At 37.0% G+C, this 25,245-nt stretch overlaps 1 protein-coding gene across 1 annotated transcript; it reads right to left on the bottom strand.

Moving 5' to 3' along the window:
* Positions 1-2,593: 2,593 nt before the first annotated feature.
* Positions 2,594-25,175, bottom strand: rell1 (RELT like 1). The gene is made up of 7 exons (XM_059535761.1): positions 24,812-25,175; positions 15,514-15,711; positions 13,383-13,457; positions 11,260-11,311; positions 5,096-5,341; positions 3,439-3,568; positions 2,594-3,330 (listed from the first exon to the last, which is right to left on the bottom strand). Exons 1-7 carry the CDS (start codon positions 24,864-24,866, stop codon positions 3,307-3,309), a joined length of 780 nt encoding a protein of 259 aa, XP_059391744.1. The 5' UTR covers positions 24,867-25,175; the 3' UTR covers positions 2,594-3,306.
* Positions 25,176-25,245: the final 70 nt, after the last annotated feature.

Raw genomic sequence — 25,245 nt, 5'->3', positions numbered from 1 at the left:
GACTTGCGATGCAATCTGTTGACTTTTCTGTCTTGTGGTGGATAACGATGCCGTAGGGCCTCTTATATAACCCTCAAGCCCTCAATGGCCAGTAATTGGCAGTAAGTTTTCAGCTACATTGTGCTGAAATCCAAAGAGATCAGATATTGGGTTTGTGCAATTCTGCAAATACTGAAAAACAATTAAGATACACATTATATTCCAGTGACACTTTTAATGAGTGTGAGGATGAAAATAAGCAAACTTTGATTGGCTGTAACATCATATACTGTAGAACCATTAAATTACCTCAAATCTTTTGAAAATGATTTTAGTCCGTAGAGTCTGTTTTACAATTCATCAGTGTGTCTTTGTCTCTTTCATCATCTGGTTTTGATACAGCAAAAACAGTTTTAGAATGATTTGCTTTTCAAATTTGTATTCAGTCTTAATTAAATTGATGCTTTGATCGCTAAAAGCAAAGGTTTCTTTTAACAGTACAAGAGGCCATGCTGACACCACTGTTTGGGATAAAAGAGAGAATCGTATCTGGTTTGATGAGTCAAAAACATTTGGGTATCTAGTGTTTAGAGAGCCCTGACTTGTGTGGTTTACTAATAGACCATAGAAGCCAAAAAGATAAAAGACATGAAAGGAGCATAGACTTTTATGCCAATGCAAATATGGTTTTTAAAATTCCAAATAATGAGGATTTTTCTTTTTTTACAAGAGGGTTTTACAAATCTTTTAAAATGTAATTATATACTGCTGTTCAAACGGGCTGTTAAGATCTTTTGAATTTTTGTTTTGAAAGAAGGAATTTGAATTCTTGTTTTGTAATTATTTGATCAAATACAGTATAACACTAATATTGCAAAATTATTCATTTACAAATAATTTCCATTTTAAAATACTTTAAAATGCCATTTATTCCTGTGATGAAGCCATTACACTAGTCTTCGGTGTCACACGATCCTTCAGAAAACACTCTAATAACACTGATTCAGTTCTTTAGGAACATTTCTTATCAGTGTTGAAAACAGTTGAACAAACTGTTTGTGTGGAAACGGATACAATCATTTGTGATGAGCAGAAAGTTCAAAAGAACAGTATTTGTTTGAACTCGTGTAATATATTTAGTCTAATTTTTGTATATATAATATATATATATTTTGTGTATATAAAGCATAGCCAACTAAAAATTCAGTTTCCTTTAGAGCTAAACATAGCTGATCAACACTAAAGGTCCAGCTGTTTCTACATACAGAATCTACCTGAATAAATGTGCTGCTCGTGGCTGAGCATTCACATCTCTTTAAATTCTGTGTGGGCTTGAGTTAATGATTCACAAATCCCAAAACATATCCAGACTAATAATACTCAACAGCTGGTTAACCATTTATATGCTCCAGACTCATAGCGTTAATGCATTCTTGTTGCTTAATAATTCTTTCTTCCTAGAAATATCTTGATGCATAAAGTACACAAATAGCCCTTAATCAACTCACAAAAACAATGTATTTAATGCACAAGGTCACACACTTTCCAGCAGGCCATGGGTAAATAGGCAGCAGTCACGGAGAGATGGGAAAGATATGCCTTCAGCGTTAAGAGTTTTGGAAAAGCTACAGACCTGAAGGTCATTAGTGCTGCACCAGTCACCTATTAACAGACTCTTACTGATCTTTAACCACGTCCAGCTCTAGAAAACATAATACAGATGCAAGGACCTCTCATGCCTTACTATGGATTAAGGCTCTGTGATTTTATCATGCTGAGAATTTTGAAAGGACATAGAGAAGTTAAAGTTTCTCAAAGCCATTATCTTTGAGCTAAGCCGACCTCTGAGCATTCAGTGTAGCAAATGTGCAAGTACACTGTGTGTCCTGATCAGTCTTGTGCTTCAGAACGGAAATGACGTGGCTTGTGGGTAAAGTAGAATCAGAACAAAAAGTCCAATGTGTGTTTAATCTTTTTAATGTATAAATTCTGGGTACAAAACTTCCAGTAAAATATAACAGTACATTCCCATTTTCTTTAAACATGTTTATACACCTTTAACTTTTCTTTAATTATTTTCAATTTCAGAAATGACAGTACTTGAAGTGACCATTTCTGTACACATTAAGATTTTTATATATTATTATATTTCAGTGTGAATATCTTTACCTAAAATTTGAACAGTAAAGACTATGGGCAACATCTAAGCTATTCGTTCCAGCACATGTGCAATGAACTAGACCACTTCTAGACTCTCAAGGTCTATCTTTACGGTGTTTGAGCAAAAAAAAAAAAAGGCAAAGAATCAGTGGCACAATAATGACAATATTAATAAAAGTCAAAATACATTTAAAAAAGGTCACCTGTATATTTATTTTGTTAAAATACGCAGAATTATTAAAAGTCCTATATTTCTGTCCTCTTTGCCTATGTGTGGCACTCCACCAAGGACACTTTTACTTTTTTGAGGTAATATACATGTTTTATCTATTATATTCATCTGACATTATAATAATATATGAGCTATATAAGAGTTTCTGAACTCTGTGGATGCATGCAAGCTATAACGAATCTTGAAACTACGAAACTACGAGTGTTCAACAAACAAGATGAATTGATCGCAGTGCTCTGATCAAGACATCAAGCAAACTTCCAGTCGGTTAAGGTGTGCTAGGTTGATAAATTAATCTATTAAACATGCAACTTCACTGGTTTACAGAAAAAATGTTGTCAAAACACAATTTAAGTAATTAAAAAAAAAAACAAAGGTGAAAAGTTGCATTTAGTGAAGAGATCAAACCCAGTCCGTTTAAGACAAGAAGTTAAGAAAAACGTTGGTCTAGATTGTAACTAGTCAGAAATTTCATGGCTCTGGTTTTCCATATTTATCACAGCTTGCAATAAAAAGGAAAAAAAAAAAAAAACTGGAACAAAACTTCCCACTTCCTGGAAGTAGCCCAAAGAGGCACAAGGCGAAAACCTCGGACCTTGACGCCAGGTTGGATTAAACATTGACGTGTTCATAGTCATTAACAAGCACAAATGAAGCCATCCGCCACTGATAATGACACAAGGATGTTTGAGAAAGATGTGTTGGCATGGCGACAGGTTAATGTTTATAATGGCTTCTGCTGCCTTTCCACAACTGACGAGTCTCATGACAAAAAGGAGGGTTCGCATCCATCATCCTCTTTTCCTCCTCCATTATCACATCTCTCGCCATAGTTTTATGCGTTTTCCCTCTCTTAAGTCCTATTTGGAATTGTGACTTCCAGATTAAAAGTTTTTTAAAATGTCAACTGAGAAGCTGCTGGAGCTCTACAGGTGTCACTTTGCGCGGTCTTCTTTTTCCTAAAGACAAACCACGTACAAAACAAGGACAAAAACACCAGGTGATTGCTTAACCTGCATTATGAATGTCAGTGTTTTTTTTTTTTTTTTCACACTACTGCCACTCACCTGTGACTTTGGGCCTGTGTTCTGTTCCGGGGGGTCAGCGTTAGCAGGCGAAGGGGGAACACTACCATTGAGCTCTGTGATCAATAACGTCCGCCGTGCCGATTTGGGGTCACACTTTGTCACCCGGAATCTAGAGAATGAAAGAGAGAAGTAACAAGAGCACAAAGCTCAATACCTTAATAATATCCCTATTATTCAATATTGATATTTATCCCCACATTGATTCATATCAGTGATTGGGACCATCAAGTGTATCAAAATAAAGCAGATATTAAGCAGTCAGTCTGCTAATACACTAGTGACTAGTGACACTAGGTAGTTGGTAAGTATTTGCAAAGTTGGTAGACTGTCGAAAGTAGACAAAATAAGGAGTTACCTTTTAAGTCATTTATGTATTTTTTCGTACATATGCTGCCGGACAATAACTTGCATACTGCATTATTTAAAATATGGATGAAAAATCTTGGTTGTATTATATTCCTTATTATAAACACTATATACATATTATATAACTTAGGCCTAGTAAGGTATTTCCCAGTCATAAATTAAAGTTAAGCCAAAAAAGTATTATGGTGGTTTGTCTTGAAGACCTTTAGTGGAACAGTAGACACTGAAAACACCACGCGGGTCACGCATGATCGAGTATGTGTAGTACATCCAGACTTTTTAGCAACACCTTTTTCATCTAGCCAAAATATTTAAAATTACTCAAAACATTATTATTAATACTGTGGATATTGATATTTAATGCTCAATCCTAACCTCACTGAACCAGCAAGATCTAGGGCCCTATTTGAACGATCTTAACGCAAAGTGTAAACCGCACGGCACAGGTGCACTCAGGGTGTGTCCAAATCCACTTTTGCCATTTTAACGACGGAAAAACGGTTGGCGCACCCGGGCGCATGGTCTAAACAAGTTGTCCCTATTCTCTTAATGAGTAATGGGTGTTTTTTGGGCGTAACGTGCAATAAACCAATCAGAATCTCATCTTCCATTCCCTTTAAGAGCCAGTTGCGCTAGTGCCATGACGGATTTGCGTTTTACACGGTGGAATTTGGCAAGCGCAAAGACAGAACGCATCTCTGTGATGAAATGGAGCTGCTCGTGTGCGAGCAAATAGCCTAATTCTGATACATGCCATGACTATCCATTATGACATGTAGGCATATATATATATATATTTATTTATTTATCCTACAAAAAAAAATGTTATGTATTGCAATCCTTTAATTTTTTATATTTGGCATGTTTGTGCACTGCTGGGCGTCCCTGTGTTTAATAAGCAGCGTGTATGCTCTTTAAATAACAAAGAAAAAACATTGAGCCAAACTTTAGACCAGGTGTGAGTTGGTCTATGGCGCAGTCTATTTACAGCTCATTAAAATAGCATTGCGCTAGCAATGCACCTGAACACAGCTCTTTTTTAGACCAGCACGCCCAAACGACGTGGCGCTGGATGGGAAAATGCAAACGCCGCCAGACTGAAACTAGCAAACATACTTGCGCTGCGCCTTGCGTCGCATTGCGCTGGGTGTATGATATGACCCCTAGTCCAATTCTTTCCCACCAGTCTCATCTCTTTCGTTTAGATCCTGACTAATACCTCACAAGTAATTCATCATATGTTAAGTGTTTATGTACGTAAAACACACACCTGCCTACAGACAACACTGTGACTTCTACTATGTGACTGCGTCTGTCCAGTCTCTTGCTGGATGAGCGTCTCATCAGAGGCCATTTTTTCTGGTTGCAGCGGTTGCAGATGTTCTTCTGTCCTCCGACCCCTCCGATGGTGTGCAGGTGGTTGCAGGTGTGTTTGGCTGCGCTGGGCGGCAACCCTGGCAGTGCAGGGGTCTCCGGGCTGGTGGGTGTGTTCGGTGAGGTGGGCGTCACAAGACCACTGTAGGAAATTGAACAGAAAAATATCAGCTTAACTGCATGAAATACCTAGATGACCTAGTAGCATATGGCAAAATTTGGTATATACAACAGAACACTGCAGTTGGTTCTGTGGCCCCCAATGTGTTTGACTTGACCTACTCCAAGCACAATACATACTTTCACATACTATTTCAAACAAATTAACTGAATTTCACTATTGTTCGGACACACAGATAGACTAGGCTTAAAGATTTCGTTCAGCCAAAAGTAAAAATACGGTAATTAATTACTCCCCCCTCCCTCCCCTCCCCTCCCCTCCCCCATGTCACTCCAAATCCGGAAGACCTTAGTATATCTTCAAAACACAAATTAAGATATTTTTGATGAAATCCGAGAGCTTTCTCACCCTACATAGTCAGCAATGCAACTACCATGTTGAAGGCCCAGAAAAGTAGTAAGGACATCATTAAAATAGTCCATGTGAAATCAGTGGTTCAAACTTAATTTTAAGAAGCTAAAAATACTTAGTCGTTTTTTTTTGTTTTTTTTTGCAAACTATTCAAAATGTATTCTCTTTCATGTCAGGCTTTCTCAAGAGTACCATGACACATGCGTGTTGTGCTGCTGACACAGGAGCTGGTGTTCTGACGCAGAATGTCCATCTCTCAGTTAATTATCTGCTTATTCAGATTCGAATAAGATGGAGCAAAAAATATAAACAAAGAAAAAAAATCTTTAAACGTTTGGAAAGACTGTTTTAAGTGCAGTGTGCATCATCCGCTGCTTGTAAATGAGGAGCAGCGCATCTGGTTTATACGTTGTTCCCTCCTGCTTCAGCAGCACCAGCAGTGTGTCATGGTACTCTCATGAACACACGTCAAAAGCTCACATGGAAGTCAAGAAATTATCAGGCCCTTGAACGTGGTAGTTGTATTGCCCTGTCAATGGAGGGTCAAAAACCTCTTGGATTTCATCAAAAAATTTAATTTGTGTTTCGAAGATGAACAAAGGTCTTACGGGTTTGGAACGACCATTTAACTTAATCCTTGTATTGTGACTCTTTTGAATGAATGTATTAATATCATGAAATATTTTATAACAACTTTTTAAAACTTAAGCAGCATCACAATGAGTACATTTGATTAATTCTGTGAATATGTCTGTCTATTTAAGTGAACAGATCAAAACTTGAACACCAAATCACTGAACACACCGAAAAAGCTTCTTTATCTAAAAAAAAGCTTCATCTTTCAAAATAACTATATTTTAGCTGAAACACAGCACAATTTGAGCAGTTACTTTAAAAGACAGATCAACTCTCTGCCCTGCTGCTTTATCTGTCCTCTCCTCTCTCCTCTCTCCTTCTCTCTCTATTTATTTTGTCCTTTCACTCTGCCAACCAAAAATAAAATAAATAGGCAAATGCAGTGGTCCTTCTCTTATGTCTTCATTACACTGCGGGATGTTGTTCTGCTCTGTGTGTGTATGCGCGTGTGCCTCACTTGAAAAGCAAAGGAAGAGCAGGACAGAGATACTTCAAAGGGACTATGAGAAACATAAAGGAGAAAGAGACACACATGCAAACCCACTACACAAGACATTTATTCAGTGTGTTCTGCAATGGAGCTTAAAATGTGAGATCAATCATTTTGATCACTTACTTTATAAACATTTAATTAAAAAGTCACTTCAAAGCAAGTTTCTGCAGGATGTCCTTGGTCTTATTAGCCCCTGCTGGTAGATTTCATAACTACACCTTCTAGCTGCCAGTGTTAACTACGTCACTAGTGAAACAACATTTTTCAGTATCTTGAACAAAATCACTGTTTTTCAGTAGCAAGCTATTTTACAAGTAACAGTGTAGTGACAAAACGCTACACATCTATGCTTAGAATATGAAATGCCCAACTGGCAAAAGATTCATTATTTTGAGTCGGTTCTTTTCAATTAATGTGTTGACCTTAGGCAGATACAGCGATAAAAGGCAGAAAACAAAATTAATGCTGGTCTGGACAGAGTAGCTTTTTCAACACTGCTAGCTGCAAAAAGCATCCTTCTCCTTTGATCTTTCATAAATAGCAAAGTATTCTGATAAAATCAATTTTGCAAGCATGTACACTGACATAAGTTGCAAACTCCACCCCTCCATTCATGAGCTTCATGGATGCTCTGAGCACTCAGTAAGTGTCTAGAGAATGGACAGAACAACATCTCCTCTGCAAAATACCCAATCAACCTTCATTGTGAGCACCACTCCTGATTTTCCTCTCCATCCCTTGAGTTCCTAATCACTCCATCCAGAGCTCCTTTCGTCACAGCATCCGCTTTCTCTAAACCTTTCACCTTCCCTATGCTTTGCCCTTCTTTTCAGTCCCTCTTTTTTGGTCCAAGTCTTGTGTTAAAGACAGTAGGAATCAAATTCACTCTGCTCTGCTTATACAGTGTGTCAAGCAGAGTGACCTCATTGTTCAACCCAAATCTGTTATTCACATGAATGCTCAGACCCACTGAAAAACATACACCACACACACACACACACAAAGTCAGAGGAGGACATCTGGGGAAAAGGAAGGATTAAAGGAATTCCCCAAAATGTAACGGTTTACTCACATTCATGTTGAGCCAAACCAATATGACATTTTTTTTTCCGATGGTACAGAAAAAGGGAGACATTTAGAAGAATATGCTGGTTGAGATTTTCCTTGTAATAACAATGGATGATTCAAGATCAATAAGGTTTAAAGGGGGCATGACATGAGAAACGGAATTTCCCTTGATTTTGTTTTGACACAGAAGAGGTCTTTGTATGCTTACTACATCCTGCAAGTTTCAGAACTTACAATTTCCTCATCAATAAAAAAAAACATCCCTTAGAAAACGGCTCGTTTTGAATCCAAGGTACAAGGTGATGTCATCCAGGTCATTTGCATAAACACCACCTCCAGAGCAAAAAATTTACATAAACCCCACCCACTGCCATTTAGCTACTTTGCAGCTAGACAACTGATTATCCTGAATGCGATGGTCGCATCAAAAGCAAATAGAAATTACAATCACTGCCACTATCTGAAAGCGAACATGCATCTGTATACTGTATCCAGTGTAGACCAGATGCAGTCCACACATGCGAGTCTGACGTCAATATGACAAATGGAGTGAATGAATGCTTTGATGCATTTAAATAGCTCTTTCGCGTCTTTGTACAGATATCAGAAGGCTTCCAGCATATGGAACAAGTGGAAGTTTATTTTTAAGGCATCCCAGATTGTGTCAGAGGACAGTCTGGAGTGTTTTGTTTTGCAAACGAGGTACAGTGTCATGGAGAGTTCCCAAAGAAACATTTGTTGAAAGATCAAGTGGAACTAGATCTGACTGGGGCTTCATCACAAACTGATAGCAAATGATTTCATAATGCTTTGTCTGGAAATGACTCACAATAGCGAGGGGGCATTGATAGTTTTTCCTGTACAATGATGTTAGCCAATCATAACAGTGGCTGATTCCTGACAAGCCTCAAAGGGGTCATATGGCGTTGCTAAAAATAACATTATTTTGTGTATTTGATGTAATGCAATGTGTTTATGTGGTTTAAGGTTAAAAAAAAAAACATTTTCTACATACAGTAATGTACATTATCATTTCTCCTCTATGCCCCACCTTTTTGAAACGAGTCAATTTTTACAAAGCTCATGGTTCTGGAAAGCGAGGTGTACGCTGATTGACCCGCCATCCAGTGCTTTGTGATTGGCCGAATGCCTCAAGTGTGTGATGGAAATAACATGCCCCTTATCATACGATGATGCCCAGTGTGTCCAGGCATGACGAGACAAAACCAATAAAACCCATTACAAACCTGGCATTTGTTGCATCCAGTGAGGACATAATTAATGATCATATTGCCTTAATGTCTGCATTTGTGATTGGAGAAACGACTTACAACAAGCACTTCTCTACACTGCTCACAACTCACGTTGGAATCATCAGTGGTAAATCCCTTTACATGTGAAAACATACTTACAGACTGTGAGTCAGAAGCGCCAGACTGTCCTTGCAAAGTTGGAATTGCCTCACTTTATAGAAACAGACACCAGCATTGTAGGCTACTGGTTCAGGAAACAGTCTTCGACCTCCTCAAAATGCACTGCACACTTCTGAATATTTGGGTTGAACTGTTCTGGAACAGTGTTGTAAATACAACTTAACCACTGATTCTAGTTGTGTCCTCTTTTGGAAGGCCAAACAAAGTAGTTTTGCTTTCACAATGAAACATAGCGTCTCCACGACACGGCGCCAACAGCAACAGCGAGAATAAAAGTTAAGTATTACCTTCATTCTTTGCGTGAACATTTGTGCAACGTTATGCAACTATTTCCACACAGTGATGTAGACATGTGGGGGCGTGATAAAGCCAGACGTTTTAGGAGGGTGTGGTTGATTTAACTTGAGAATATCTCTTTGGATTTGAGACTGTAGTCTTTGCAACTTCACAGATCTTCTTTATGCACCAAGAGCTTGTAACACTCTGTAACAAGCTAAATTTTAATCTCATCATATGACCCCTTTAAAAGGACCTGCCTCTTAAAACTCTCTTCCACGTATTTACTTAGTGTTGGGGTATTTGTGTGTGTTAGTTTTTATGTTTGTTTGTGTGTGTGTGTGTGTGTGTGTGTGTGTGTGTGTGTGTGTGTGTGCAAAAAAAAAAAAAAAAACTTTATTAACAAGTAAATCTCAAGGAACATATTGAAATAATTAAAAAAAAATAAACATCCATGTCATGACCCCTTTAAATAAATAAATTTTCAGTGAATTGTTGGAAAAAAACGAATCATTCAGATTCTCTCTTGATCTGGTCCCAACAGTTTTCTTTAGTTAACAGCTATAACAGTTCAGAAGTTTTAAAATACACATTCAATACCCCTTTTAAGTTTTATGGTCCTTTTGAATTCTAGTTGAAGCTCGAAAGCAACCATTACATTTATCTCCTTTTTGCTCCACTGCAGAAATAAAAACACACGTTTGGTATGATATAAGAGTAAATGACAGAAGAATTCTTTTAATCTAGTGACTGATGTGTAAGAAAGTGAATTACATAAAATGAATGAAAGGATGAAGAAACATTCTCTCAAGTATTTTGAAATGCTACAGGAAAAAGGTGTAGAATAGCTGATATAATAGTATATGAGCAATAAGTTCATAAAAGTGAAGATCCTCTGATTTACATGGATCTTAATCTTAATATATATTTTTAGTACCTGATAATTATCTGTCTACTTCTATAAATTGATGTCATGATGCTGATAACATATAGCACAATAACATTTATATATATATCTTAAGGCGAGACCAGTGTTCCACCCAGACTCATATTCCATGACCTCTCTGTATATGTGGTTTTGAAAGTCTTCCTGGATCTAATTCTGGCTTGCAGCAGTGTCAGTGATTGATGATTTTGTGCTTCATGGTGATTTCCTCCACAATGTGTCATATGAGACAGACAGAACCACCTTTCTGCCTCAATGCTGCTACTCTGCCCTCTTGTGCTGCTGCTGCTGCTGTTATTTGAGAAGTGACAGCGCCATCGTGTGTAAGGGACGGGGCACTGATTCACAAAACAGCTACTGAGTTTTAATAAGCTAACAAAACAGTCATGTTTGTTTTCCAAGTATGCTAATTCGTTTTTAAAAACGTCTTCATATAAAGTGAGGAAAAGTGAGAAAATATCTTTATATAATATATACAGCATTTATATCTTTATTTTTAAGTGAGGACCCAATAGGCAGCTATTGAAAATACTTCAACTTAGCTTTTTGTTCTGAATTCATATTGAATTACCAACATAATAGTGCATTTATTATTAGTATTTGCCAGTTCAGGACCATCAGATAACAGATGAAATAAACAACAACAACAACAGGAAAGATATATTCAAGGTCTTACCCCTCCGATTCTATACTGTCCTGAACCATGGCTTTGAGTGCATCAGAGTTGGCTGGTGAAAAAAAAAGAGAGAGAGGAGAGAGAGTTCATTATTTGGCTTCTTAAATTAGCACAGAGAAGAGTCTGCAGCCTCAGAAACTAAACCATTAAGCAAACCGTTTAGTCTTTTGGGTTGCCTTCTATGGGTGGCTTGTGAAAACCAATAAATCCTAATGGAATATGTCCCAAAACACACTACAGAACCACCCCCCTCCCCAACACACACACTTGTGCCCCCTCAAAAATAATGAGTGCATGATGCCCCTAATTTTTTGTCAAACAATGAAACATGATGAAACATAAATTTTAGTTGAAATTGTTGAGATTACTTTTAGATATTGCAGTGATACATGACATGGTGAAAACTGACTGAATGTATAATACGTAGTTTAAGATCAAATTAAAAATCGTGCCCTCTAAAGTTGCTTTGGTCTAGAACCACCCCTGAGTGGCACACGAATTGTGCAACGACTGGCAATGAAAGTGACTAGCACTTCACAAACTTTCAGTTCCTTCTGTTTACACAAGAACATCTTATCAATTTTAAAGAAGTTGACTGCTACATAACTTCTTATTAAACACATCTCATAGATATGCAGAAAAACGCCTGTTTTTGTGAGAGTGATGAGTTGGTAGTCATGCAACATGACCAAGCAGTGGACATGGTGCAACATAAAAGAGGCCACACAAATGTGGACATAAGAAGCAGAAGCATCACTTCCTGTTCACAGCATGTGTCATACAGTTCTTATGGGGATGAAACCATATAAAATTCTGCTGGTGGAAAGATTGGGGATTGGGCTCTCGTTCTTCCCACTGGTCGCTCATTTGCGACTTTCTCGGTTGTTCGGGTGGGGGGGGGGGGGGTTAATCAATGCATGCTGACAAACTTTTATCATAGTTCATAGTTATATAAATATTCAACTTTCAACCAGTTCTTTCATCATCATTATTTGTTATTCAAATGATAAACAGATTCGCATTCTCATTCTTGGTGTCACTCTTTAGAAGAAAAGATTTTTGTCTGTTTTGCTTATATCTATAGGCCTACACTTTGTACTTTTTAAGTCTAAAACAAAAGATGGATTCATTGTTATTCTAATCTAAAAAGCACAACAATAAAACAGTAGGCTACAGCTTACATAACGTTTATTAACAAAAAATAATCGATGAGGCATGGCACACACCACATGCTGTATTATATTCTGACTAATAAATTACAGAATGTTTAGCAAACACTGAGGAATCAAATAATAAAAAAAAAATAATAATAATAATAATAATAATAATAATAAAGAAAGCCTCCATAGCATGACGTTAGGTAAACAGCAAAGATAACAAGCTTTTCAAAACAGAAGTCAAAAATAAATTAATAAAAAATAAAATACTGGCTGTCAGTGACAGGACTAGCATGTTATTTATTTATAAAAAAAATTTCCCTTACAAGAATACCAACATGTTCATATTCGCAGGGACATCACTAGACCCTTTTTGAAACACCCCTGTGCAATCATGGTTTGTGTTTCTATCAACTGTGTAGAATCACAACTAGTGACTAGATGAATTACTGATCCAATCACTCAAGTTGGTTTGAAAAAAGGTCTGAAATATTTTCCGTTTCAGTTATTCAGACAGTTTCTCACACTGTGATATTTACAGTACCTACAATCTAAAACTTGTTCACATGACAACGATGAAGCAGCCACAGGCAATAAAGATGCAAATATGGGACGCTTTTTGAAAGGAAGCTAGAAACGCTCCTGATGCACTTCAGGAAGATTCTTTGGTCACTCAAAGCAGCCGAATATGTTTGAATCAACCAGTCTGTAACTAATAGGAGAACACGATGAGGTCAGCTGAGGATTGTTCATGTTCAGTCACAATCAATTCTGCATTACAATCAATGTGACTGACTGGTTTCAACATCTCAAATTTCCCCTCAGTACATTAATAACCAACAAAGACATGTCATCAGTTCTGAGAGGCTTCTGTCCTGAAGGGTCTGTCAAACTGCTCATATGACCTTTAAGTGTAATGATATGTAAATCTAGTGATCTTTAAATCAACAAATTCAGTGAGCTTACCTTCATTTTTCATGATGTAGAGAACAATTTGGCCCACCGTGTCAGTGTTGCCTTCACTGAAGGTGTCGTTCAGATCTGACAGAGAGAGAAAGAGATGGGTTGGATTAAAAATAGAAGAGCTACTGAACATTGGTCAACTTGCCTTTGTTATACATTACAAACTAAATAATTAAGTGAAAATGGAATTGAAAGGGACATCTCTTTTAAAAAACAAAAACTCTGTTCAGTGTTTTGTGTCATACAAACAGAACCTGACCTGAACATTTGCTGACAGTTGTACTAAAACGACTTATGATAGCAGAAAACACTAACATTTACAATACTAACAATAACTATGGTCTGTTGGCATCAGTGAAAGGTCTCATAAAGACATCTGGAGATGGAAAGGAATTTCTGAAAATCTTCAGCTCAGAGGGAGCCGCTTACAGAAAACACACACACCACCCATGTTCTTCCTGAAGGAAAGGACAGACTTCCTGTGTTGGATTTGCTCTCATATACGATTTATGACTGCTTATTTGTTTTTCTTTTTTAGTTAGTTTATTGCATGTATTAATCCCCATCTAAATCATTTCCATACACAATGTCAAAATGCCTACAGTCTAGGTTTACCAACAATAAACCAGATATTACTTATTTTCAGGAAATGACTCGGCCATAGTGTTGTTATTGTTAACTAAATCTAAAAAATAAAATAAGCTTAAGCTAAAAGTACTACATTACTAAAATTTTAACTGAAATACAAATGTACAGAAATTGTAAAAAAAAAAAAAAAAAATAAACACTGACAAAAGCAAATTAAAATACCAAAACTACAATTAAATCAAAGTAGTAATAAATATTATAATGAAAAAGAATGATACTAAAATAACACTGCTCATGCAGAATAAATGCATTTGAATATGGAGAGGAACGTATAGAGTGTGCTCAATCACATGCAATGGGATATGGGTGGATCCAAAGATTTGAAGACAAACAAAAAGAGGAGGAGAGTGAAAGAAAGAGAGGTAGGGTTGTGCCAGGTTAAACAAGTCCACACACACTTAAGGATCCTAGAATTCAGACAATGCCACGTGAACAATCCTAGAAAAGCATACAAACCAAAACAGAGACTTGCATTTGAAAATAAATGCATACAAAATGTGATAAGATAAGAAAACCATTTTCTGGAGCTAAAACATTCCTAGACACAACCATAGCAGCAGTACACCTAAAAAACAAATATATGGTTTTAAACAACGATGCAAGACAATAATAGTTACAAACAGTAATGCGCAAGCAAGGAGAACACTGAGAACAATATACCTCGCTCTGCTGTGACCAGCCCAGTTCTTAACCACAAGGTGTGTCAAGTTGAATTTCTCTTCCTATAGCTGATAAAACTGTAACTTTTATTCTTTAACATATGTGATGTGTCTTTGGCAGGGCCATATATGCTAGAGCCAACTCCCAAAACCTCCCTAAGATGCTGATAGGAAGGATGAGGACTCATTAGTAGAGCATAATGAGTTTCTGTTCTCCAATCTAAAAATGATGACACTAAAACGGATCATGTAAATACTCAAGATACAAATCACAGACGTGTCAAAATACCAAGAAGATGAGGAACTTTAGTGAGATTAAATAAGACAAGCACGTTAGAAGAGACTTTTCTACATTTCTGACATTTCTTCACCTCTCTTCTTAAAGAATGTCTGAAAACAAGAAAAACTAAACTGCTTCCAAGTGGGCTGAATATAAATCTCAGCTTAAATCGGCTATCCCACAAGCACTTGAGACACCATGAGGTCACCCATCCACTTTTAACCTCCGGTGGTCCTTCAACTGATTTCTAACCACTGAAATCCACTGCTTTACACCACACATTTCAGACCATTTCCATATACATTACAAATCATTAATCTTCAGGAAACACTGAAGAACAAATTAATAAAAAAATAAATGGTCCCAGTGGTCATTTTAAGATCCTTATCAAAAGATTGCACAATCTCCTTCCTGAATGGTATTGTCTATATAAAAAAATAAAAATGATAAAAACATCACAGGAATTATATGATGAATGCCATTCGTCTGGGAGGACGTTTGACCTTCTTCAGCAGTTTCAAGAAACATGCAATCAAATCACTCTCACCTCCTTTTTCTGGATCTTTCTCTTCATCCTCCTCTTTCTCCAGCTCCTCCTCTTCCTCTGTCTCAGTTGTACAGCGGTAGCCCTTCCTCTTCAGGATATGGCAGATCAGGACTCCCAGAAGCCCCAGCAGGAAGAAGAAAGGCACCAGAACAAAGGCAATATTATCTAGGTTACCCGAGTTCCCATCAGCCTTGGCAGCTAAAGAGAGAAGACATTAATCAATACAAATTCGATACGTTACAAACTGATAGATTGATTAGCTGATTAAACACCAGACTTTGTTTTCATACACTTTTTAATGTCAGTATACTTCTTACAAATTAACTTTCATTAGTTATACACACTTAAAATGTACATACATACTTTCCCTCCTCTGGAAAAATGGACCAAAAACTGACTGATGACTCATCTTGAACTCAGGGGTGTATAAACATTTTCGATTTATGAAATTGTGGCAACTAGCAACAATGAAAATATCAATCCCTCCTTGTAGCATGCGTCTCTGGCTGCATTCAAAATCACATACTTCCCTACTATATAGTAGTAACTGAAAAAACACTGCGTTTCATTCACTTAACACATACACACTAATTTGAAACCTGCATACAGACATTTTCACTAAAACATATGTCCTAATATATATATATATATATATATATATATATATATATATATATATATAGCCTTTCTTCAGGAAGTACTTTTTTCATTTTTAAAAAAGCTAATAATCTGTCAAATTAGATAAAGCAAAGTTTATTTATATAGCACATTTCACATGATGGTAATTCAAGGTGCTTTACATATAAAAATAATTTTAATAAATCACATAAATATAGCCTAATCACGACAATAAAAAAGGAATGTAAAAGATTTTAAATGATTTACTTAAAATGTATTAAAACTTAATAAAAATGATACACAAAATCAAATAAAAAACTATGAAAAAATAAAAATTACATTTTTTGATGCTGATAATGTATTCAGAAACACACACACACACACACATAGCCTACACAATGCATTTGTTTAGCACTAAAGTGTTCTTATTGTGTGAGATTCTTTGCAGAATCATATGCAATGTTTTTCTTTAATGATTCCACTGTTAATAACAATTCCAAAAAAATATATATAATAAAAAATAATTTAATAATGCAGGCTTATATCTAAAAAGCAGATACCGCCAACTAACGACCTTGTAGTTCATGACAGGTTTGTCTTTATTTAGAAGTTATTGTTAAAAATCATTTCTAAAGTGAAAATGAACAGCATTTTACAGTTGTTACAAAATGGAAAATCCATTTGATAACAAGGAAGACAACTGAGTCGTCACTGGAATGTTCAAGTAAATGTTATGCACCACTGCGAAAAAACCTAAATGAACTAGCTGACCTTACTAAACGACAATTTAGCTGATAAATCTTTAGATCAACTTCTAACTTCATTAAGTTAATATACTTTGAAACTTCAGCCACAGAAGAGGGCTAAAAGCAGAGTTAGCAGTGCTTATTCAATAAGTGCTGAGAGTGGCTAGTGTCTGCACAGACAGAGAAACGCATTACACAGCTCAAAATGAGACAGGCCAAGTGTTTGGCCCGTCAGATACATCGAGAATGACAGAAAGGGCAAGACTGAGTGAAAGCGAGGACTGCGGAGGGAAAGAATGACCTCAGAGAACAGCACAGAGGACAGACACTGGCATGGTACCCTGCAGGGAATGACTCAGGGGACGCAGTAATGCCTGTAAATTTCCACTGTACAGTTACAATCTCTCATTTCATCACTCTATATCTTTCACTCTTAACCCTTTATGTACTTTAGTAATAGCATGGTATTTTGTTATATTCCACAATACTAAATCATTTCCATGCACCAACTAGGGATTTCCATGTTTCTCCAGGGTTCTTAAATGACACACCACAAAATTACAATGAAACCATGTGGAAAAAAAACACACTGAGCACCCTAGCAATCATACTGTATATATAAACACACTGGCTACTACCTACATTACATTTAGAATCATATTACCCAATTTCTTCACAGAATTCCTGTCACAAAAGATCACATCAGCTTCTGAAACTAGCAAAGATGTAGGCAGAGTCTGGGGAAAATTGTTTGTTTCTTTCTCAGAAGTTTTTGAGTGGAGTACCAGTAGTGAAAGCCAAAGGCTGACACGTCTTCATTGAGCCCACTCAAAATTCATTTACCTTCTCAAAACAATTCCCTCAGATTCTGAGGATCCATGAACAGGTTTTCTGTCTTTCCCTTTATACATTTATAAATGCAGCAAACTAAATCAATATGCACACTTCACCTGTCTTTCAACCAACAATCTCTTATCAGTAAAAAAAATTAAATAAAAAAAATATTCGAACATCATATGGAGAACTCTTTGTTTAAACCTGTCTTGAGGTCAAAGGGATATCCTGTCTATGAACAAACTGTTTATTAGGCCTTCCTGCTCGATCTCTGGGCTCTGGTATTGAACTCTGACCCCCAACAAGTTATGCACCAAGCACACATGCAGAGCAGGCAAAGAGCCAATTGTGATGTCTGTTATTGCATGTCTTCATATCACATGCACTGATGCTTTGACTTTTACAAAACACAAAAACCCAGAACACAGTGTACTAAGGGACGTACACTAGTAATCGATTAAATGATTTGAGCCTTTGTCTTATGAAGGCGTCAATAAAATATAATCATGTGTGGCAATGTTATAATTCTTATCAATAGGTTCAGTTCTTATTACAGTTACACGATCCAATGGATGATGATGTTAAAAGTAAAAAGAAAATGCAAGGCACTAGGAGAACCTCAGTTCCTTATCAGAGCACATCTTCCCCACAGCAGGCCCTGTTTTTAACTGGAATGACACAAAGGAATGATATTGTTGGAATTGCTTTCAGAAATAAATTACCCTGCTGAAGAATGATAAAACCATAGATTGTATAAAAACATGGACATAGTGTCCGGGACATCACCCATAGGTTCCTGAAGAGTGTTTCTGAAGCTCAAAGTGGGCAGAGCGGGCCATCACTATTTTGGCAGTGCACCACTCCCAGATAATCGAAAATGGATAAAGATGCGGGAGTTAGTTGCTGATACCACACCCACCTACCTCAACGGTGGTGACAGGCGCGGCAATCCACCTGTTACTCAAGCGGCCAATCCCTTAATTATGCAGAATTTAAGGCTTCATTTTAGGCTTAATATAATTTAAATGGATGCGTTATTTAAAAAAAAAAGTGTTTATATTAAACATTAACATTATTTCTTCATGACAGCAAAATTAGCCATATAGACAAAAACACTTTTTGTACCAGGCTGTGAACACTTTTTTTTTCTGCTGTAAAGTTTAACGGGCATTTTAACATGGGGAGTCTATGGGACTGACTCCCATTTGGAGCCAACATTAGGTGCCGTTTTAGTCACTTTTGTGTTGATTTCACAACAGAGACCGGAAGGTTGTCGCTTGGATAAAATATTAACAGCCAATTAGAGTCCACCTAACTATAAAGAGCTTGAGCATTTAGAGTGGTAGACCTTACTGAAGCACATGCTTTTAGTAAATGGGATGTTATGGTGGATTTGTGTGGGTGCGAATATAGTTAACGGTAAAAAGTTATCGTTCCTGGTGTGAAGCGTTTACATCAACGTTTTTGAATAAAATGAAATGATAAAGATTTGACAGCCTTTATACTTACAGAGCTAAAATTTTAAAGCAAATGTCTTGTCGAAACTTTGTTTAAACTAATGGATTCTTTTGCATTGTCTTGATAAACTTTTTAAGCGCCAAAGTTTAGGATCTGTGGAATTTCAGCAGAAGGACAAATCTTGAATGCGTAGGAAATTACCAGTCATCTTGATGAACTGGCTCGACGCCAGAGCAGTTCTGATCAGACAGGATAACTACCAAGACAGGGATCTGATGTGACTCACATGCGAATGAACAATAAACACTTCTAGCTACGTAGTGAAGTTACCGCCCACTTTGGCAACCAGGCTTAGCAACCAAATGAAAGAGAATCTCAGTTATCTTGGGTTACAACAGGTGCAGTCATAAAAATGGACTTGATTCACTCAAGGAAACTAAATGACAGAGTTAACTAAATGGATGGTGTTCAGTCTAAATAAGAGTAATCTGTGCAATGTGTAGGCAGGCATTCCAGATGAACACTTCTCCGTTTCCATTCCACTTGCTGAACTCAACACTAAAAGGGAACGAAATACATGATGACATCTGAGCAAACAGCAAAATTATGTTTAGTGTAAATGAAAGATTTCAGACTGGTAGTTTTCCAATTAGACATCCAAAGAGCTTTTTTCTAGCCCCATGTGACTGTTGTTTATTTGTAACATAATCCAGGGATGCTGCCATTTTAGACAGCAGCTGCTGCTTGTGACACTCCAGTCATAAATATAGGCGTGCTGAGAAATTTGATATGGTTTCTATTGTATTTGATCCAAACAGCTTGGAAAAAAAAAAACCTGAAGGAAAACAAACTGCATACCACACTCCTGGCTCTAGATTTTTGCAATTTAGATCAGCAATCAGAATGCAAGTTAGAACAACGTTGACAACACTAGCATTAGGATAGTGTGTGCATTAACAGAGACTGTTTTATCATCTGAAAGACCTCTTTAGTAACACAATTGAACTATCGGTAAGCCCCTTCCCTCAAACCCAGAAATCTTTAGGTTTCAGCGCCATAGAGAATCCCTGGAAGATCCAAAGCTCACATCGGTTTGATGGTGTTTGCTACAAAAATATAGAAATTATGTGCCTGGAAATTATGTTATGTACCCTTTAAACCTATTTAATTAACTTTTGTGCTTTTCTATAGTATTTAGCTTCAAATGTCAAAAATATGTTGGATTGGTTTCTTTAACTATAATAAAAAAATATGAATGGTATTATAATGTTATACAAAAACTTAAACAATGGAAAAACCGTTAAGATAACATGTAGAAAGAAAAACAAAACATCTTAAGCATGCAGAAAAACATAAGTGGACTTTGAACTCCACTTAGTGCTGCGTTCGACACCATAGATCATGACATACTCATAGATCGATTACAAAACTATACAGGTATTCAAGGGCAGGCTCTAAGATGGTTTAGATCCTACCTGTCCGATCGCTTCCATTTTGTTTACTTAAATGGGGTGTCATCTCATTTATCATCAGTAAAATATGGAGTGCCACAAGGATCCGCCCTAGGTCCCCTTCTATTTTCAATATACATGTTGCCCCTTGGTAATATTATTAGAAAATACGGAATTAGCTTCCACTGTTATGCTGATGATACTCAGCTATATATCTCAACGAGACCAGATGAAACTTCCCAATTATCTAAGCTAACAGAGTGTGTTAAAAATGTAAAAGATTGGATGACAAATAATTTTCTCCAATTAAATTCGGATAAGACCGAGATATTAATTATTGGATCAAAAAACACTACACAGAATCTTGTAGATTACAATCTGCAACTAGACGGATGTACTGCTACTTCCTCTACAGTCAGAAATCTGGGTTATATTAGACAGCAATTTGTCTTTTGAAAATCATATTTCCAATGTTACAAAAACTGCATTCTTCCATCTTAGGAACATTGCCAAGCTACGAAACATGTTATCTGTTTCTGATGCAGAAAAGCTAGTTCATGCATTCATGACCTCTAGACTGGACTATTGTAATGCACTTCTAGGTGGTTGTCCTGCATCTTCAATTAACAAGCTACAGGTAGTCCAAAATGCAGCAGCTAGAGTCCTTACGAGGTCAAGAAAATATGATCATATTACCCCAATTTTACAGTCTCTGCACTGGCTACCTATTAAGTTCCGAATCAGTTACAAATTATCATTACTTACCTATAAGGCCCTAAATGGTCTAGCTCCTGCGTACCTAACTAGCCTTCTACCACGTTACAACCCATCACGCACCCTAAGGTCACAAAACGCTGGACTTTTGGTAGTTCCTAGGATAGCAAAGTCCACTAAAGGAGGTAGAGCTTTCTCACATTTGGCTCCCAAACTCTGGAATAGCCTTCCTGATAATGTTTGGGGTTCAGACACACTCTCTCTGTTTAAATCTAGATTAAAAACACATCTCTTTCGCCAAGCATATGAAAAATGTATCTTTTAAATTGTGAATTGCATCTGATCAAATGTGCATTTTTATTCTTTAGCTTGTGTTAAACTAATTTTACTTTGTTGGAACATCAGCTATGCTAATGATGTCTCTATTTTGTTTCTATGTTTTGCCACGGGATTTACATCCCGTGGTAACTAGGATTTACACAAGCTCCAGTCTGGATCCAGAACACCTGAGAAGAGATGATGCTGACCCTCAGAGGACCCCAGATGATCCTAACCTTGAATCAACAACAGAACTAAATAATTATTGCTACATGTGTGACTGCATCATATGATAACTATTAATTAATAATATTGATAGTTCATCGTCTAGCTGACTACGTCTTGTATTATTATTATTATTTTTTATTTTTTATAAAATCCTGTCAAACGTGCACAAACTACTAGCTACTACTAAATATTGTAGAAACATAATTTTCTGTAAAGTTGCTTTGTAACGATTTGTATTGTAAAAAGCGCTATACAAATAAACTTGAATTGAATTGAATTGAACGATTAATTGCCACTTTGAACGTAATTGTGGCATCCATAATTGTAATCGCGATTAGAAATGAGATTAATTGTACAGCCCTATTTTTTAGTCAAGGGAAAGACCTGTGTTCTGTTATGTTGGACATTTGAAAGAGTTTCTGTAATGTTGCAGCTTTTGTGGTAACCATTGTGCTGAAGAGTAGACCACATTAAGGTCAACACTACACTGATGCTACAGGCAAAGATTTTGTTAATGCAAGTACAAGAATCAGATTACTTGTTCATTAAATATACATGCTCAATGAGTTACACTATGCATGTGCCACTATAGCTGTGGATCTGAACTGAAAAGGACCCTGTAAATCGGTTCCTGGCCCACAAATCCATTACTTGGAGTTTTATTTGTTTATTTTGAGTAATCGACTTAAATAATTATTCTAACTCAGCGTAGTTGTTGGTTAAACATTTTTCATTAGAAGTTCTCAAATTGTCACGTTTATTATTATTTAATTGACTTTATTTGTTTTTAGAGTGTATACGAACTGGAAACATACAGTGACCGTTAGTGTGAACGCAGCCTAAAAAAATCTTTATGGAAAAAAAGAAAAAAAAACTTCGGGAACCAATGGTTGGGCTCTTAACCCTCTGGGCTTCTTCGTAAATGGGTCACACTTAGCTTCCTCCCGCCCGAAAACGGGCGAAGCCTTAAAATTGTACTTTACTTTTTCCCAGGATAACCAATCAAATATATTTTTGTTCTATAATGTTTTCTGATTATTATTTAGAATTTTTAGATTTTTTTATGATACCTTGCATTAATTATATAATTTTTATGAGCTATTTTTTCCATTAGAATTAATATATAATTTTTTATTTTATATTTATTTTTAAAAAAAAATTCAATAAATGCAGCATTTCACATCAAAATAGAGTGCCAGCCTAAAAAAAAATGTTCCAGGAGAAGAACTTCATCTAGTGGCTTTAAAAAATAGCCACTTTTGTGTAATGTCCTGTACCAGCCTGTAGGCTGTCTATAGCTTCCTATATATCCTATATAGAAAGGCTTTTTGATTCCTTTTGTTGTTTTAGACATGATTTCTCTATCTTATTCGTTTTTTTTATTTAGATATACATTTAGATATTCTAAAAGATGATTACTTTATTTTCTTAACAAAAATGTTTAGATAAGTATCAGGTTTTGCATTATGATTAGAATCAAACTATAGCATTTGGTTAGAAAGGGAACACAATGTGTGTGTGTGTGTGTGTGTGTGTGTGTGTGTGTGTGTGTGTATGTGTGAGTGAATGTGTGTGTGTGTGTGTGTGTGTTGCATTTGAGCGAGAGTCTCTTTTTGTATTTTTTATTTATTTATTTTTGCATATTCTCAAAATTTGCTGTTGCAGTCTTACCAGTCTCTCTCTTTCTCTCTCTCTTTCTCTCTCTGTGTGTGTGTGTGTGTGTGTGTGTGCATTTGAGCAAGTTTTTTTTTTTCATTTATTGATTTTATGTGGAATATTCTACAAATTTGCTGTTGCAGTCGCCAGTTTATCTGTGTGGGTGTGTGTGTGTGTGTGGGGGGGGGGATCTTATTTGCACTCTTGATGTTCTAGAGTGTCACCCCTTCATTGCTGTACACTTTTTTTCAGCACAGTTGCTGATCTGTAGCTTGTACCACCAAAAGTTTCTCTGAGTTTTCCTATTTTTTCGTATTTCCCATTCATTTCCTATGTCGCCCTTTTTCGGGCGGGAGGAAGCTAAGTGTGACTTTTTTTTTACGACCCTTTAACATATCAGAATCATCTCCTTGATTTTTTTGTGTGTTCATATAGGTAATACAACAAAAGTCACCAAGTTTCATCCCCATCCGATGAAGCAAAAAAATTAAACATTTCAAAACGTTCAAGTTTTCGCCCGTTTTCGGGCGAAGAAGCCCAGAGGGTTAATCGTGTAGAAAATACTGGAGTGGAAATAGAGCAGAGTGACACTGAACGCTTTGAGTCAGGAATCTCTATCGATCCGCTCCACACTCTGTTCCAGTCCAGCTTTTCCGTTTCTGTAGCTTGATGACGCAAAAAGTTAGATGTTTTGGCTTCTTTCGGAATCGGAAATCTTTTCACGGGCACAGAAGAAACATATACTAACTGGCCAAATGCAAGTCACTCCATATTAACAGCAACTTCTATATAAATATAGCGTTAATAGAACTGCTGTAGGCTTGCTTGTGTGATCCTATGCGTAAATAATGGTCTCATCGTTGTCCATTCAAATTCCTTCAAACGAACTTAAAACAGAACTCAATCAAATCTCCGGATGGATTAGCAACCTGAGCAATGCAATTTCTAAGCAATGTTGAGCTATAACTGATGAGAGTTCCAGGGAACGCTGATGTAGGAGTCTACGCATCTGTTCGCACGACCATGGACTAACAAGTCCCCAAATATCGATCCTCCACATACGGCAGCATCAGCGCCTGCACGGGTCCCACTCCCAGCGCATCCGATTGACAAACCGCACCTTGCAAAACCCCTGCTTTCACCCAGGTGCGCCAAAAACACACTGATATTATACAGGCGGGCATGTATGCCTTGTTGTCATTTTGCCGGAGAAGGTCTTCATCATTTAGTCAGCCCTTGCATGTGTCTTAATACGCGGTATCTAACGTTACTTACGCGGCGTGACGCTGGAGTCATTTCCCATCGCCCCAGTCTGTTGACTGTCGACCATCGTCCACGGATGATCACGGAGTGTTCAAAGACTCTTGAGCTTTGAGCTGTGCCTGCATTCACAGCTACTGTTTCCTCATTCTTATCCCTGCTCTGAGGAACATCCCACTCTTAAAGTTGTAACCCCGTACCTTACAGCATATCACCGCACGGTCAAGACCGACTCGGATTCAAAAGCAGAAAAATCCTCAGGACAAAAAGCGTTTGTAAAGATACATGTATGTATAAAACTGTCCTGTATATATGGTAAGTTTGCATGCGTGCACACAGCGCGTCTCCAGTCCTGCAAGGGGCGGCAACGCTTCTACATGTGTACAAGATGCAAGAAAAACAGTGGATGAGAGAACCCGGAAAAGGGCGGACTCAGGGGGAAGACCAAA

This window comes from Carassius carassius, chromosome 3 (genome assembly GCF_963082965.1).
Source record: "Carassius carassius chromosome 3, fCarCar2.1, whole genome shotgun sequence".
Classification (NCBI taxonomy): Eukaryota; Metazoa; Chordata; class Actinopteri; order Cypriniformes; family Cyprinidae; genus Carassius; species Carassius carassius.
The sequence above is the reverse complement of the archived record's forward strand: the minus strand, read 5'-3'. Positions and strand labels throughout refer to the sequence as shown.